This window comes from Anomaloglossus baeobatrachus, chromosome 7 (genome assembly GCF_048569485.1).
Source record: "Anomaloglossus baeobatrachus isolate aAnoBae1 chromosome 7, aAnoBae1.hap1, whole genome shotgun sequence".
Lineage (NCBI taxonomy): Eukaryota > Metazoa > Chordata > Amphibia > Anura > Aromobatidae > Anomaloglossus > Anomaloglossus baeobatrachus.
This window is the reverse complement of record NC_134359.1, coordinates 226,009,834-226,023,854: the sequence shown is the minus strand read 5'-3', so window position 1 is coordinate 226,023,854 and position 14,021 is coordinate 226,009,834. Positions and strand designations below refer to the sequence as shown.

Genomic DNA, 14,021 nt, shown 5'->3' with positions numbered 1-14,021 from the left:
CAGGGCACGTCACTGACAGAAAAATGAAGGCTGATCTGGGCATGCATGCCCAAACTGCTGTCACTCACAGAGAGGCAACCCCATCAGTGATGTGCTCTGCTCACTTGGTCTAATTCCAGCCTGCAGCCAGAAGGATCAAAGCTACAACAACAATAATGGTATTTACCAGTTTGTTAGAGATAGCCTTAGAGGAGCAGAGTAGATAGCAGAAGCATATTAGAAAGTGTTAAGGCCCAGTCACACACAACGACTTCCCAGCGATCCCGAAAACGATGCGACCTGATAAGGATCGCAGGTAAGTCGCTGGGAGGTCGCAGGTGAGATGTCACACAGTCAGATCTTACCAGCAATGCAGGAACAATACAGGTCGCAGTAGCGACCTGTATAACGATCTCAGCAGTCACTGGACCCTGTCACACAGTGTCAAACACAGCGATGTGTCCTGCCCAGCAGGACATCGCCTTTGAAGAAAATGGCCTGGACCATTCTGCAACGACTAGCGATCTCACAGCAGGGGCCTGATCGCTGGTATGTGTCACACATAACGAGATCGCTAACGGGATCGCTGTTGCGTCACCAAAACCGTGACTCAGCAGCGATCTCGCTAGCGATCTCGTTACGTGTGACGGTACCTTTAGGAGTACTTCACACACAGCGAGATCGCTACTGAGATCGCTGCTGAGTCACGTTTTTTGTGACCTCATTAGCGATCTCCTGTGTGTGACACTGAGCAGCGATCTGGCCCCTGCTGTGAGATCGCTGCTCGTTACACACAGCCCTGGTTCGTTTTTTTATTGTTGCTCTCCCGCTGATAAGCACACATTGCTGTGTGTGACAGCGAGAGAGCAACAATCCTGAATGTGAAGGGAGCAGGAGCCGGCGTCTGACAGCCTGCGGTAATCTGTAACCAAGGTAAATATCGGGTAACCAAGGTGGTTACCCGATATTTACCTTCGTTACCAGCCTCAGCAGCTCTCACGCTGCCAGTGCCGGCTCCTGCTCCCTGCACACGCTAAGCGAAGCGGTGTGCGCTGGTAACTAAGGTAAACATCGGGTAACCATACCCAATGTTTACCTTAGTTACCAGTGTCCGCAGCTTCCAGACGCCGGCTCCGTGCAAGTGCAGCGTCACTTGCACGTCGCTGCTGGCTGGGAATTGGTCACTGGTCGCTGGTGAGATCTGCCTGTTTGACAGCTCACTAGCGACCATGTAGCGACGCAGCAGCAATCCTGACCAGGTCAGATCGCTGGTGGGATCGCTGCTGCGTCGCTAAAGTGTGAAGGTACCCTTAGTTAGGAAGAGGATGGATAAAAGAAAGGGGGTCAGATTAGTAGTGGAAACCTCTTTGAGTTCAGAGGTTGAACCTGATTTACAAATGACCATTTTTTTAACCAACAAGAGCTTGGCAGAATAGATAGCAAAAGTGTATTAGGAAGTTTTAGTTAGGAAAAGCTAGGATAAAAGAAAGAGGGTCACATTAGTAGTCGAAAATCTTTTTAATATTATGGCTATATGGTATTCTGTAGCATTATTGTAATCATAGATTGGAATAGAATAAAGGGGTATTACCAACTTATAAAGTTATAGCATTAGGATAGGCCATTTGGATAGGCCATTAATTTATGTTGGGGGACAACCTCTAAAAATGAAAGGACTAGCACTGCATCTCTTTCACTACACATCAGTGTCCAGCCTTGCGCCAATTAGCCATGTGTCATCTATAGTCTTTAAGACTCAAGAGTTTCAAACTGTTTCTGGAATTGCCTGTACTGTAACTTCATAGTGGAAACCGTTTTTAGTTACGATTTGCCTCCCTACTTCAAATTTGTTCTCCAACACATTACAAAATTGCTATAGTAGTGTCAATAGGACTACTGCTCATCTGTACAATAATATTGCCAGGTACAGGTGGTTTCTAGAGTCAGATGAGCAGTAGGAGCCCATAATTTAACCACCCCGGACAGAAGGGGAAAAAATTGTGCCTTTTTTCCGCTTAACTGTCTGTAGATATTTAAAAAAAAAACATTTTATGCAACAAAGTAATAAGTAAAAAAAAAATAAATAAATGGAAGGAAAATTATTAGCTAGGCTAATAATATGTGTATTACTTTCCCACATGTGAGGTCAAAGGAAATGTTTATTCAGAAGAAAAGGGGATATTAGTTTCTAAGGAAATCCAATTTTCCCTATAATCTGTTCATATTAATCCATTTTTCTTGTTCTTGTTTTCATCTCAGTAAATGTCCATAATTCATAAGTATGCAAATCCAATATCCCGATACTAGTTTTGCATTTCAGTAACATTGAATTTTGTTTTGTCATATTATACATTCAAACTCTATTGTGACCAATTCTAACACAGCAAGAAAAGGCTATTAAATACTATAGTGCAAAAACCATACATTAATGCCACATAAAACGGATAAAATGCCATTGTTACTTGTCCATGATGATTCATGTAATGCTTAATAGCATTAATTAAGGCTGAGTTCACCCACAGTTATATTAATGCCTGGAATATTGATATTATTGGACGCCATTGTGGAAAAGGGATGGGCTGTACAGCTAAACCTTAAAAACACAAATTCACCTTAACCCATCATGATTCAGTTTATATATAGATATTTTATAATATATGTGCAAACATGAGTAACTTTACAATTTAGTTACATGACTTTTTTGATGGAATAGTGAAGGCTGAATAAACAATGACATGGGATCGCTGGGGGACATAGCCGATCTCGGAGGTAAATATGCCTTGTTTGTTATTCAGCACACTTCACAATAAAAAGAAAACCAAATGTTCACAACTGTAGGCATGTTCTTAACATGAACTGATGTAAACCCTCAAAACAAAGAGAAATTCCAGATTGTGAAGTGGCAAAACACGAAAAATGCCAAAGGAGGTGACTACTTTCGGAAGAGACTAATATACAGTATATATATATGTGTGTGTGTGTGTGTATACCATATATATGTAAATTTCTGGTTTCAAGTGTATAATATAATAAAAATGGCCAAGAAAAATGCCAAAGGAGGTGACTACTTTCGTAAGAGACTAATATACAGTATATGTGTGTGTGTGTGTGTGTGTGTGTGTGTGTGTATATATACCATATATATATATATATATATATATACCGTATTTTTCGCTTTATAAGACGCACCGGATTATAAGACGCACCCCAAACTTAGATATAAAAAAAAGGTAAAAAAAAGAAAAATGGAGTCCATCTTATAATCCGGTGTTCTCTTACCAGAGGGGGGCAGCAGTGGTGGTGAAGCGGGGTCACAGGAGGCAGCGGATTTGCTGGCAGGCACGGCGGGTCAGTGTCAGCGGCGTCCGGGGTGGCAGGAGCCGGGGGATCCATGGTGGTAGGAGCCGCGGGGCCCGTGGTGGTGGTGGCGGCAGCAGCAGCGTCAGCGACGGTGGGTGAGTCATGCAGCAGGCCGCTGCAGTGAGTGTTCCAGTGTCCCGGTTCAAATAATGGCGCTATCTGCCGCCCGCACAGGCACCCGGCCGCTGCCCGCACACAGCACCCGGCCGCTGCCCACACACAGCACCCGGCCGCTGCCCGCACACAACACCCGGCCGCTGCCCGCACACAGCCGCCGACCGCCGCCTGCACACAGCACACAGCCGCCGACCGCCGCCTGCACACAGCACACAGCCGCCGACCGCCGCCTGCACACAGCCGCTGACCGCCGCCTGCACACAGCACCCGGCCGCCGACCGCCGCCTGCACACAGCCGCCGCCCGCACACAGCACCCGGCCGCTGCCCGCACACAGCACCCGGCCGCCGACCGCCGCCTGCACACAGCCGCCGTCCGCACACAGCACCCGGCCGCTGCCCGCACACAGCACCCGGCCGCTGCCCGCACACAGCCGCCGACCGCCGCCTGCACACAGCCGCCGACCGCCGCCTGCACACAGCACACAGCCGCCGACCGCCGCCTGCACACAGCACACAGCCGCCGACCGCCACCTGCACACAGCACACAGCCGCCGACCGCCGCCTGCACACAGCACACAGCCGCCGACCACCGCCTGCACACAGCCGCTGACCGCCGCCTGCACACAGCACCCGGCCGCCGCCCGCACACAGCCGCCGACCACCGCCTGCACATAGCACCCGGCCGCCGCCCGCCGCCTGCACACAGCCGCCGCCCGCACACAGCACCCGGCCGCTGCCCGCACACAGCCACCAGCCGCCGCCCACACACAGCACCCGGCCGCTGCCCGCACACAGACGCCGCCCGCCGCCCGCACATAGCACCCGGCTGCCGGCCGCACACAGCACCCGACTGCTGCCCGCACACAGCCACGGGTACCCGGCTGCCACCGCACGCAAGCACAGGTACCCGGCCGCTTGCACGCAGCTACAGGCACCCGGCCGCCCGATCACCGCACAGACAGGACCCCCAGGTACCGCTATATTCGCTTTATAAGACGCACCCCCCATTTTCCTCTCAAATTTTTGGGAGGAAAATTGCGTCTTATAAAGCGAAAATTACGGTATATATATATATATATATATATATATATATATATATATATATATACGTATGTAAATTTCTGGTTTCAAGTGTATAATATAATAATAATGGCCAAGAAAAATGCCAAAGGAGGCGACTACTTTCGGAAGAGACTAATATACAGTATATATGTGTGTGTGTGTGTGTATACCATATATATATATGTAAATTTCTGGTTTCAAGTGTATAATATAATAATAATGGCCAAGAAAAAGGCCAAAAGAGGTGAATAATATATACACTATATATATATATGTATATAACCCTTGGCCTTTTTCTTGGCAATTATTATTATATTATCCACTTGAAACCAGACGTTTACATACACTAAGATGACACGTGCTTGTTTTTCTCACTATCTGACATGAAATCAGAATAAACCTTTCCCGTTTTAGGTCAATTAGGAGCCAAATTTATTTATATTTGCCAAATGCCAGAGTAATGAGAGAGAATGTTTTAAGGCATTTTTATTACTTTCTGAAAAGTCAAAAGTTTACATACAATAAGGTGGTATGCCTTTTAACAATATGGGTCAGCCCATATGATGATGTCATGTCTTTGGAAGCTTCTAAAGGTGGTGTCACACACAGCAACAACGACAACGACGTCGCTGCTACGTCACCATTTTCTGTGACGTTGCAGCGACGTCCCGTCGCTGTCGCTGTGTGTGACATCCAGCAACGAGCTGGCCCCTGCTGTGAGGTCGCCGCTCGTTGCTGAATGTCCAGCTTCATTTTTTGGTCGTCGCTCTCCCGCTGTGACGCACAGATCGCTGTGTGTGACAGCGAGAGAGCGACGAAATGAAGCGAGCAGGGAGCAGGAGCCGGCTTCTGGCAGCTGCGGAAAGCTGTAACCAAGGTAAACATCGGGTAACCAAGGTGGTTACCCGATATTTACCTTCGTTACCAGCCTCCGCCACTCTCACGGTTCCAGCGCCGGCTCCTGCTCTCTGCATATGTAGCTGCAGTACACATCGTGTAATTAACCCGATGTGTACTGTAGCTAGGAGAGCAAGGAGCCAGCGCTAAGCAGTGTGCGCGGCTCCCTGCTCTCTGCACATGTAGCTGTAGTACACATCGTGTAATTAACCCGATGTGTACTGTAGCTAGGAGAGCAAGGAGCCAGCGCTAAGCAGTGTGCGCGGCTCCCTGCTCTCTGCGCTGTGACATGTAGCTGCAGTACACATCGGGTTAATTAACCCGATGTGTACTGTAGCTAGGAGAGCAAGGAGCCAGCGCTAAGCAGTGTGCGCAGCTCCCTGCTCTCTGCGCTGTGACATGTAGCTGCAGTACACATCGGGTTAATTAACCCGATGTGTACTGTAGCTAGGAGAGCAAGGAGCCAGCGCTAAGCAGTGTGCGCGGCTCCCTGCTCTCTGCGCTGTGACATGTAGCTGCAGTACACATCGGGTTAATTAACCCGATGTGTACTGTAGCTAGGAGAGCAAGGAGCCAGCGCTAAGCAGTGTGCGCGGCTCCCTGCTCTCTGCACATGTAGCTGCAGTACACATCGTGTAATTAACCCGATGTGTACTGTAGCTAGGAGAGCAAGGAGCCAGCGCTAAGTGTGCGCGGCTCCCTGCTCTCTGCACATGAAGCACAGCGACGCGTGTCGTTATGATCGCTGCTGCTTCTGCTGTGTTTGACAGCTAAGCAGCGATCATAACAGCGACTTACAAGGTCGCTACTACGTCACAGAAAATGGTGACGTAACAGCGACGTCGCTGTCGTTTAGTGTGAACCCAGCTTAATAGGTTTATTGGAAACATCTGCATAGGAACATCAGATACACAGCAGTTACTGTATATACTGCACTCAAAATAATTTACATTTTTTTTATTTCAGGCAAGAAGAAAAATTGTAAAAATGTTTGTATTACATGTAAATAACTGCATTGGGCTTTTTAATTACACTCCTTAACATTGAAAATTCAACATGAAGAAGGAAAAAGTCATGGAGATATGGAAATCACAGAATGGAGAGACATGTTGCCGATAGTAAATGATTAAAAAATGGAAACAAAATTTGTATTTATTCAGTATCAAGTATGAGCGCCATAAATTGAGATATTTGAAAAGTTTGGGCCATTTTTTCATCATTTCTATATCACTAACCTGTTTATCCCTCCTGTGATTTCTATAACTTTTCCTTCTTGGTGTTGCAATTGCAATATTGAGGAGTCTTTACAGTCATTCTTGTTAACTCTGTTATTTTCTTTTTCTATTAAGTGATACATATATGTAATGTAATATATTATTATTATTATAATCATTCTATGGACACTTATTATTTTGTCATTTAGCGAGGAACTAATTGTGAAAACGACACACAGCGTTCCTGCCTTGCAAAATTACATCCCGAGCTCCTGCACCTTCATCACAGGGGTAAGCATTTGTCAAGTGACGAGTGGAAATATTTAATGATTCAATTTATTTTTACAAATTCAGGTCTATATTGCAGAATTGTGAGATTCATAGAGGTTAATGCTGCCAGTGGCAAAAATCATTGAAAAGTGGTTACTTAATCTGTGGGATAAAATAGACACTGAAGATTTTCAATCCCAAATTTTTACATGCATAAAATTTTCTAAAGTGAAGATCCTAAAACCCTGGAGTGATCCTATGCAGATACATCACCTAAATAGGGGAGTTAGAATTGCATGGATTGGGCATAATTTGGCCCTGCCCCTGTATTGGTTGGGTCATATATCCTTGGTGTTATACTAATTACTAATAGTGTATGTTATGTTATGCTGCTAGCTGGGTGCAGGTTCCAGATGCAGTAAAACAGGACTGTTGCCAAAGGTGCCACCTAGTGGTTGGGCTGGGATAACAGCAGAATGCAAGTGACAGGTTAAAAATTAAGTGACAGATGTGGGAAAGAGGATGGTTAAAAAGGCTAGAGAGGAGACAGCCTAGAATAGAGTTAAAGTGGGAGAAGATGTGGCCTTGATGCTAGGGCCAGTCAGGGAACCCTGAGGTGACCTTGAGAGTTCTGGAGCCTACGGCTCACCCCAGAGGGCCTAGAGAGTCGTTTGGCTAGAGAGAAGCCGAGGCCCAGAAGCGGATGAAGGTGAATGAAGTTAGGGAAAATGAGACACAGACCCAGGAGCTTGAGGATCCAAGATAGTAGAAGGGAACAGGTCAAGAAGTAGTACCCCACAATGACAGAAAGGAAGGAAAAGAAGGCTATGTCTCAGGGGTGGGATTCAAATTTTTAACAACAGGTTCTCTGTAAACCCCGCCCATTTGAAAACCACACCCATTCTGTAACCACACCCATTTTGTTAGCCACACCCATTTTCACGCACTTTCCTCAACCAAAAAATTCAAGTAATTAAAGTACAATCTCTTTCCCCTTCTTGCCTCCTATACCTTCACTCTCCTGTCCAGCACCAGTTGTTCCAGTCACTGTCACTCTTAAGCCTGCTTTACACGGTACGATCTATTGTGCAATTTCACGATCGATCGTACCCGCTCCAGTTGTTTGTGCGTCACGGGCAATTAGTTTCCCGTGGCGCACAAAGTCGTTAACCCCCGTCACACGCACTTACCTGCTGTGCGACGTCGCTGTGGGCGGCGAACATCCTCTTCCTGAAGGGGGAGGGACGTTTGGCGTCACAGCGACGTCACACAGCGGCCGGCCAATAGAAGCGGAGGGGCGGAGATGAGCGGGACGTAAACATCCCGCCCACCTCCTTCCTTCTGCATAGCCGGCGGGTGCCGCGGGACGGAGGTAAGCTGCTTTTCATCGTTCCCGGGGTGTCACACGGAGTGGTGTGTGCTACCCCGGGAACGATGAGCAACCGGCGCCATTTTAATTAAACGAGATTATGAAACCGAGCGACGAGTACACGACTCACAATTTGTGAGCGATACTGCGTCGCTCGGAGGTGTCACACAGCCCGACGTCGCAAGCGATGCCGGATGTGCGTCACAAAAAACGTGACCCCGACGATCTATCGCACGATAGTTTGTCTTGTGTAAAGCACCCTTTATTGTATTAAAAGGTTTTTCTACAGTTTTTAAAAATTATTACTAAAGGAGCCCTGCTAAAATTGCAACGGACAACCTTCCCCATACAGATCTCATCCCATGTGGCTCCTTTCCCCCAACAGATCCAATCCCATGTGGTCTCTCCCCCCCTGCAGATTCCATCCCATGATGGCCTCTTTTCCCCTGCAGATCCCATCCCATTATGGCCCCTTTCCCCTGCAGATCCCATCCCATTATGGCCCCTTTCCCCTGCAGATCCCATCCCATTATGGCCCCTTTCCCCCTGCAGATCCCATCCCATTATGGCCCCTTTCCCCCTGCAGATCCCATCCCATTATGGCCTCTTTCCCCCTGCAGATCCCATCCCATTATGGCCTCTTTCTCCATTCAAATACCATCCTATTATGGCCTCTTTTCCCCTGCAGATCCCATCCCATTATGGCCGCTTTCCCCCTGCAGATACCATCCCATTATGGCCCCTTTCTCCATGCAAATACCATCCTATTATGGCCTCCTCTCCCCATATAGCCACATATAGCTCCCCTCTTTTGTGGCCCCTCTCCCCATATAGCCACATATAGCTCCCCTCTTATGTGGCCCCTCTCCCTATCTAGCCACATATAGCTCCCCTCTTATGTGGCCCCTCTCCCTGCATTTTCGGCTCACTGAGTGCTTACCTGCTCCAAGCAGCAGCGGCCTCTACTGTGTCTCTCGTCCTCCTCCGCGGCTCTCTGCACACTGACGCTGACAGACGGCAGGAGGAGGAGCTACCTCCTCACACTGCCATGACCTCTCTGATGCGTCAAAGCGTCGCTGCACGCCGGGTCAGGGAACAGAACAGGCTGCACTGAACCAGCAAGTGCGGCGCAGAGGTACGGGGATTCATTTGTGCTAGTGTCTTAAAGAGACACTAGCACAAATGAATACAGGGAATCGGATCGCCGGAGCTGTTTCTTGCCGGTTCTGGGAACCAGCTGCTATTTTAACAACTGGTTCTCCAGAACCGGACAGAACCGGCTGAATCCCACCCCTGCTATGTCTGTCATAACAGTGTGAAGAATAAAAGCAAACATTTCTGGTTGGCTAAGCAAACTCTGGTGTTGCGTATGCTGCTAACTGTCTATGATGACATCCAGTGGGGTGATGGACACCGGGCTAAAGAAACCAGTAAGTGTGGTTGGTTGCAGCAGCAGGTCAGCAGACTGGTAGAGCACTGAAACACAGATACGAGTCAGCAGCAGAACACAGCACTATGACAGCAGCAGCACAATGGGAACTGAGAGCTAGCAATGTAGGAACGTGTTGCCCAGGCACCTACCTAAATAAGAAGATGCCTTAAATATCTGTAACCTCTCAGCTGGCCTGAGAGGCACTTCCGTGTCAGAGTGCACTGGCTCTTTAACAAAAGGGGCGTGGTCATTCACACACCCTATGGGCATTCCCAGGAGGCCTGTGTGGTGCGTACATTTCCTGGGAGACAGCAGCATGAACCGAGGACAGGGTAGTCACCGCAGGACAGCCAGGCAGGTGAGAGAACAGATGTCCCCACTGGTGAAGGGGGGCAGAACAGCGTGGGGACATCAGTATGGGCATTACTTAAATAATGTATCCTTAGGATAGTTCATCAATATCCGATCAGTGGAGTCCCATTTTAGGCACCCTCACCCATCAGCTGTTTAAAGGAGCAGGGGCATTGTACTGACGTCTCTTTTCTCTTTAACTACACTCCCTTTACATAGTAGCTGCTATACCGGATATTGCAACATTGTTCCATTGAAGTCAATCAGACAAAACTGTGATACCCAGCAGAGCAATGCTCTGAACGAGGATTCTAATTTAATACCTTTAAAATGCAAGATTAAGTGCCAAACGAAAATTATAAAATACACGTAAGGCCGCTTTACACGCTGCGATATCGTTACCGATATCGCTTGCGTGCGTACCCTCCCCCATCGGTTGTGCGACATGGGCACATCGCTGCCCGTGGCGCACAACATTGCGCAAACCCGTCACACTACTTACCTGCCTAGCGACGTCGTTGACCGGCGAACCGCCTCCTTTCTAATGGGGCGGTTCGTTCGGCGTCACATCGACGTCACTGAGCAGCCGCCCAATAGAAGCGGAGGGGCGGAGATGAGTGGCCGTAACATCCCGCCCACCTCCTTACTTCCTCATTGCAGGCGGGACGCAGGTAAGGAGAGGTTCCTCGTTCCTGCGGTGTCACATGTAGTGATGTGTGCTGCCGCAGGAACGAGGAACAACATCGTTACTACAGCAGCAAAGATAATTGAGCTTAGGGGGATGTCACCGTTTAGCGATTTTGAAAGTTTTTGCAACGATTCAAAATCGCTAATAGGTGCCACACGCAACGACATCGCTAACGCGGCCAGATGTGCGTCACAAAATTCGTGACCCCAACAAGATCGCTTTAGCGATGTCGTAGCGTGTAAAGCGGCCTATAGTGTATCATTTTCTGTAAACCTTTTAGTACCTGCAGTTTTCGTTAAAGAAATCTTCTCAGGGTGTGAAATTCTGTAGAACGTCAACAAAAAAAATGTTCATGCCAGAGGCGAAGTGTATTGTTGAGGATTGTGAAATGATATTATGTTTTACGCTATGAGAAGACTGCTGTGGGTTATGTGGCGAATTATCACCAAAGATTATGACATTGGTGGTCACATTTGTGTCCTTTTTGGAAGCTAAACCGTCTGATTTCTAAAGAAATGTCATTTGATGTGGTTCGATAAAATACACACCTGGTCATAGACACGTACACGATTTTTTGACTTGCATCAAGTTGTGAATGAACATGATCTGAAACGGAGAAGCGTGTAATATTAATTTCTTAGAATTTTCTTATTGATGCAAACAAACCATTGAAGACATGCATTCATTTAGAGATCGTCTTGTGAGATAGCAAACTTTATATTTTTATAATGTTCCATGGATAATAATCTGAAAATCAACAGTGACATGTGTGCGATTCATGTCAGCAATTTATAAATTCTCATGCACATTTGGAGCCTCTTAAAATATTTTCTGATCAAGCATGTTGGGAAGAGTTTAAGGAAATATCTACAATATGTTATTATTTTATCACATACAGTCAGGGCCAGAAATATTTGGACAGTGACACAAGTTTTGTTATTTTAGCTGTTTACAAAAACATGTTCAGAAATACAATTATATATATAATATGGGCTGAAAGTGCACACTCCCAGCTGCAATATGAGAGTTTTCACATACAAATCGGAGAAAGGGTTTAGGAATCATAGCTCTGTAATGCATAGCCTCCTCTTTTTCAAGGGACCAAAAGTAATTGGACAAGGGACTCTAAGGGCTGCAATTAACTCTGAAGGCGTCTCCCTCGTTAACCTGTAATCAATGAAGTAGTTAAAAGGTCTGGGGTTGATTACAGGTGTGTGGTTTTGCATTTGGAAGCTGTTGCTGTGACCAGACAACATGTGGTCTAAGGAACTCTCAATTGAGGTGAAGCAGAACATCCTGAGGCTGAAAAAAAAGAAAAATCCATCAGAGAGATAGCAGACATGCTTGGAGTAGCAAAATCAACAGTCGGGTACATTCTGAGAAAAAAGGAATTGACTGGTGAGCTTGGGAACTCAAAAAGGCCTGGGCGTCCACGGATGACAACAGTGGTGGATGATCGCCGCATACTTTCTGTGGTGAAGAAGACCCGTTCACAACATCAACTGAAGTCCAGAACACTCTCAGTGAAGTAGGTGTATCTGTCTCTAAGTCAACAGTAAAGAGAAGACTCCATGAAAGTAAATACAAAGGGTTCACATCTAGATGCAAACCATTCATCAATTCCAAAAATAGACAGGCCAGAGTTAAATTTGCTGAAAAACACCCCATGAAGCCAGCTCAGTTCTGGAAAAGTATTCTATGGACAGATGAGACAAAGATCAACCTGTACCAGAATGATGGGAAGAAAAAAGTTTGGAGAAGAAAGGGAACGGCACATGATCCAAGGCACACCACATCCTCTGTAAAACATGGTGGAGGCAACGTGATGGCATGGGCATGCATGGCTTTCAATGGCACTGGGTCACTTGTGTTTATTGATGACATAACAGCAGACAAGAGTAGCCGGATGAATTCTGAAGTGTACCGGGATATACTTTCAGCCCAGATTCAGCCAAATGCCGCAAAGTTGATCGGACGGCGCTTCATAGTACAGATGGACAATGACCCCAAGCATACAGCCAAAGCTACCCAGGAGTTCATGAGTGCAAAAAAGTGGAACATTCTGCAATGGCCAAGACAATCACCAGATCTTAACCCAATTGCGCATGCATTTCACTTGCTCAAATCCAGACTTAAGACGGAAAGACCCACAAACAAGCAAGACCTGAAGGCTGCGGCTGTAAAGGCCTGGCAAAGCATTAAGAAGGAGGAAACCCAGCGTTTGGTGATGTCCATGGGTTCCAGACTTAAGGCAGTGATTGCCTCCAATGGATTCGCAACAAAATATTGAAAATAAAAATATTTTGTTTGGGTTTGGTTTATTTGTCCAATTACTTTTGACCTCCTAAAATGTGGAGTGTTTATAAAGAAATGTGTACAATTCCTACAATTTCTATCAGATATTTTTGTTCAAACCTTCAAATTAAACGTTACAATCTGCACTTGAATTCTGTTGTAGAGGTTTCATTTCAAATCCAATGTGGTGGCATGCAGACCTCAACTCGCGAAAATTGTGTCACTGTCCAAATATTTCTGGACCTAACTGTATAATACTAATATCCATTGTAAAACCTGTTAAAATCCCAAGCTTTTATCCCGTAAAAAGATATTACAAGAATAATGCGATACATTTATCCAGTTTTAATGTTAACCTGTACAACTGAATTGAAAAATAAGCTGAAATCTTTTCGGAAAGAATAAGAAAAATAAAAAACAAAAATAATGTGTTTGCATAAATATGTACACCCTTAAATTTATATTTTCTTGAAGTATCCTTTGACTTTTTGACAGAATTCAGTCTTTTTGGGTAAAGGCCACTTTACACACAGAGATAAATCTGCGGCAGATCTGTGGTTGCAGTGAAATTGTGGACAATCAGTGCCAGGTTTGTGGCTGTGTACAAATGGAACAATATGTCCATGATTTCACTGCAACCACAGATCTGCCAAAGATTTATCTCTGTGTGTAAAGTGGCCTTAAGAGTCATCAGCATGACGCATCTAGATTTGTCAACCCTTGCCCACTCTTGTTCACCTAAATCTGTCAGATTGCAAGGCCATCTTGTGTGTACAGCACCCTCTTCAGCTCAACCCACAGATTTTCAATTGGATTCAGGCCTGTGATCTGTCTGGGTCATTCCAAAAATGTTGTCAACTTCTGGCACATCCATTTGGTTGTTCATTTTGAGGTCATTGTTGTGCTGAAAAGTGAAATTCCACTTCATCGTCAACATTTTAGCAGAGATCTGAATGAAACCCCAGTTCCATCTGCCGAAAAACAGC

The 14,021-nt window shown here is 46.3% G+C and overlaps 1 protein-coding gene across 1 annotated transcript in view; it reads left to right on the top strand.

Moving 5' to 3' along the window:
* The window catches only part of LOC142245308 (uncharacterized), a 452,975-nt gene that overhangs the window by 340,346 nt on the left and 98,608 nt on the right, over window positions 1-14,021 (top strand). The window contains exon 53 of the mRNA XM_075317926.1: window positions 6,840-6,921. Coding sequence (XP_075174041.1) covers window positions 6,840-6,921 — 82 coding nt within the window. The remainder of the gene's footprint in view (window positions 1-6,839; window positions 6,922-14,021) is intronic.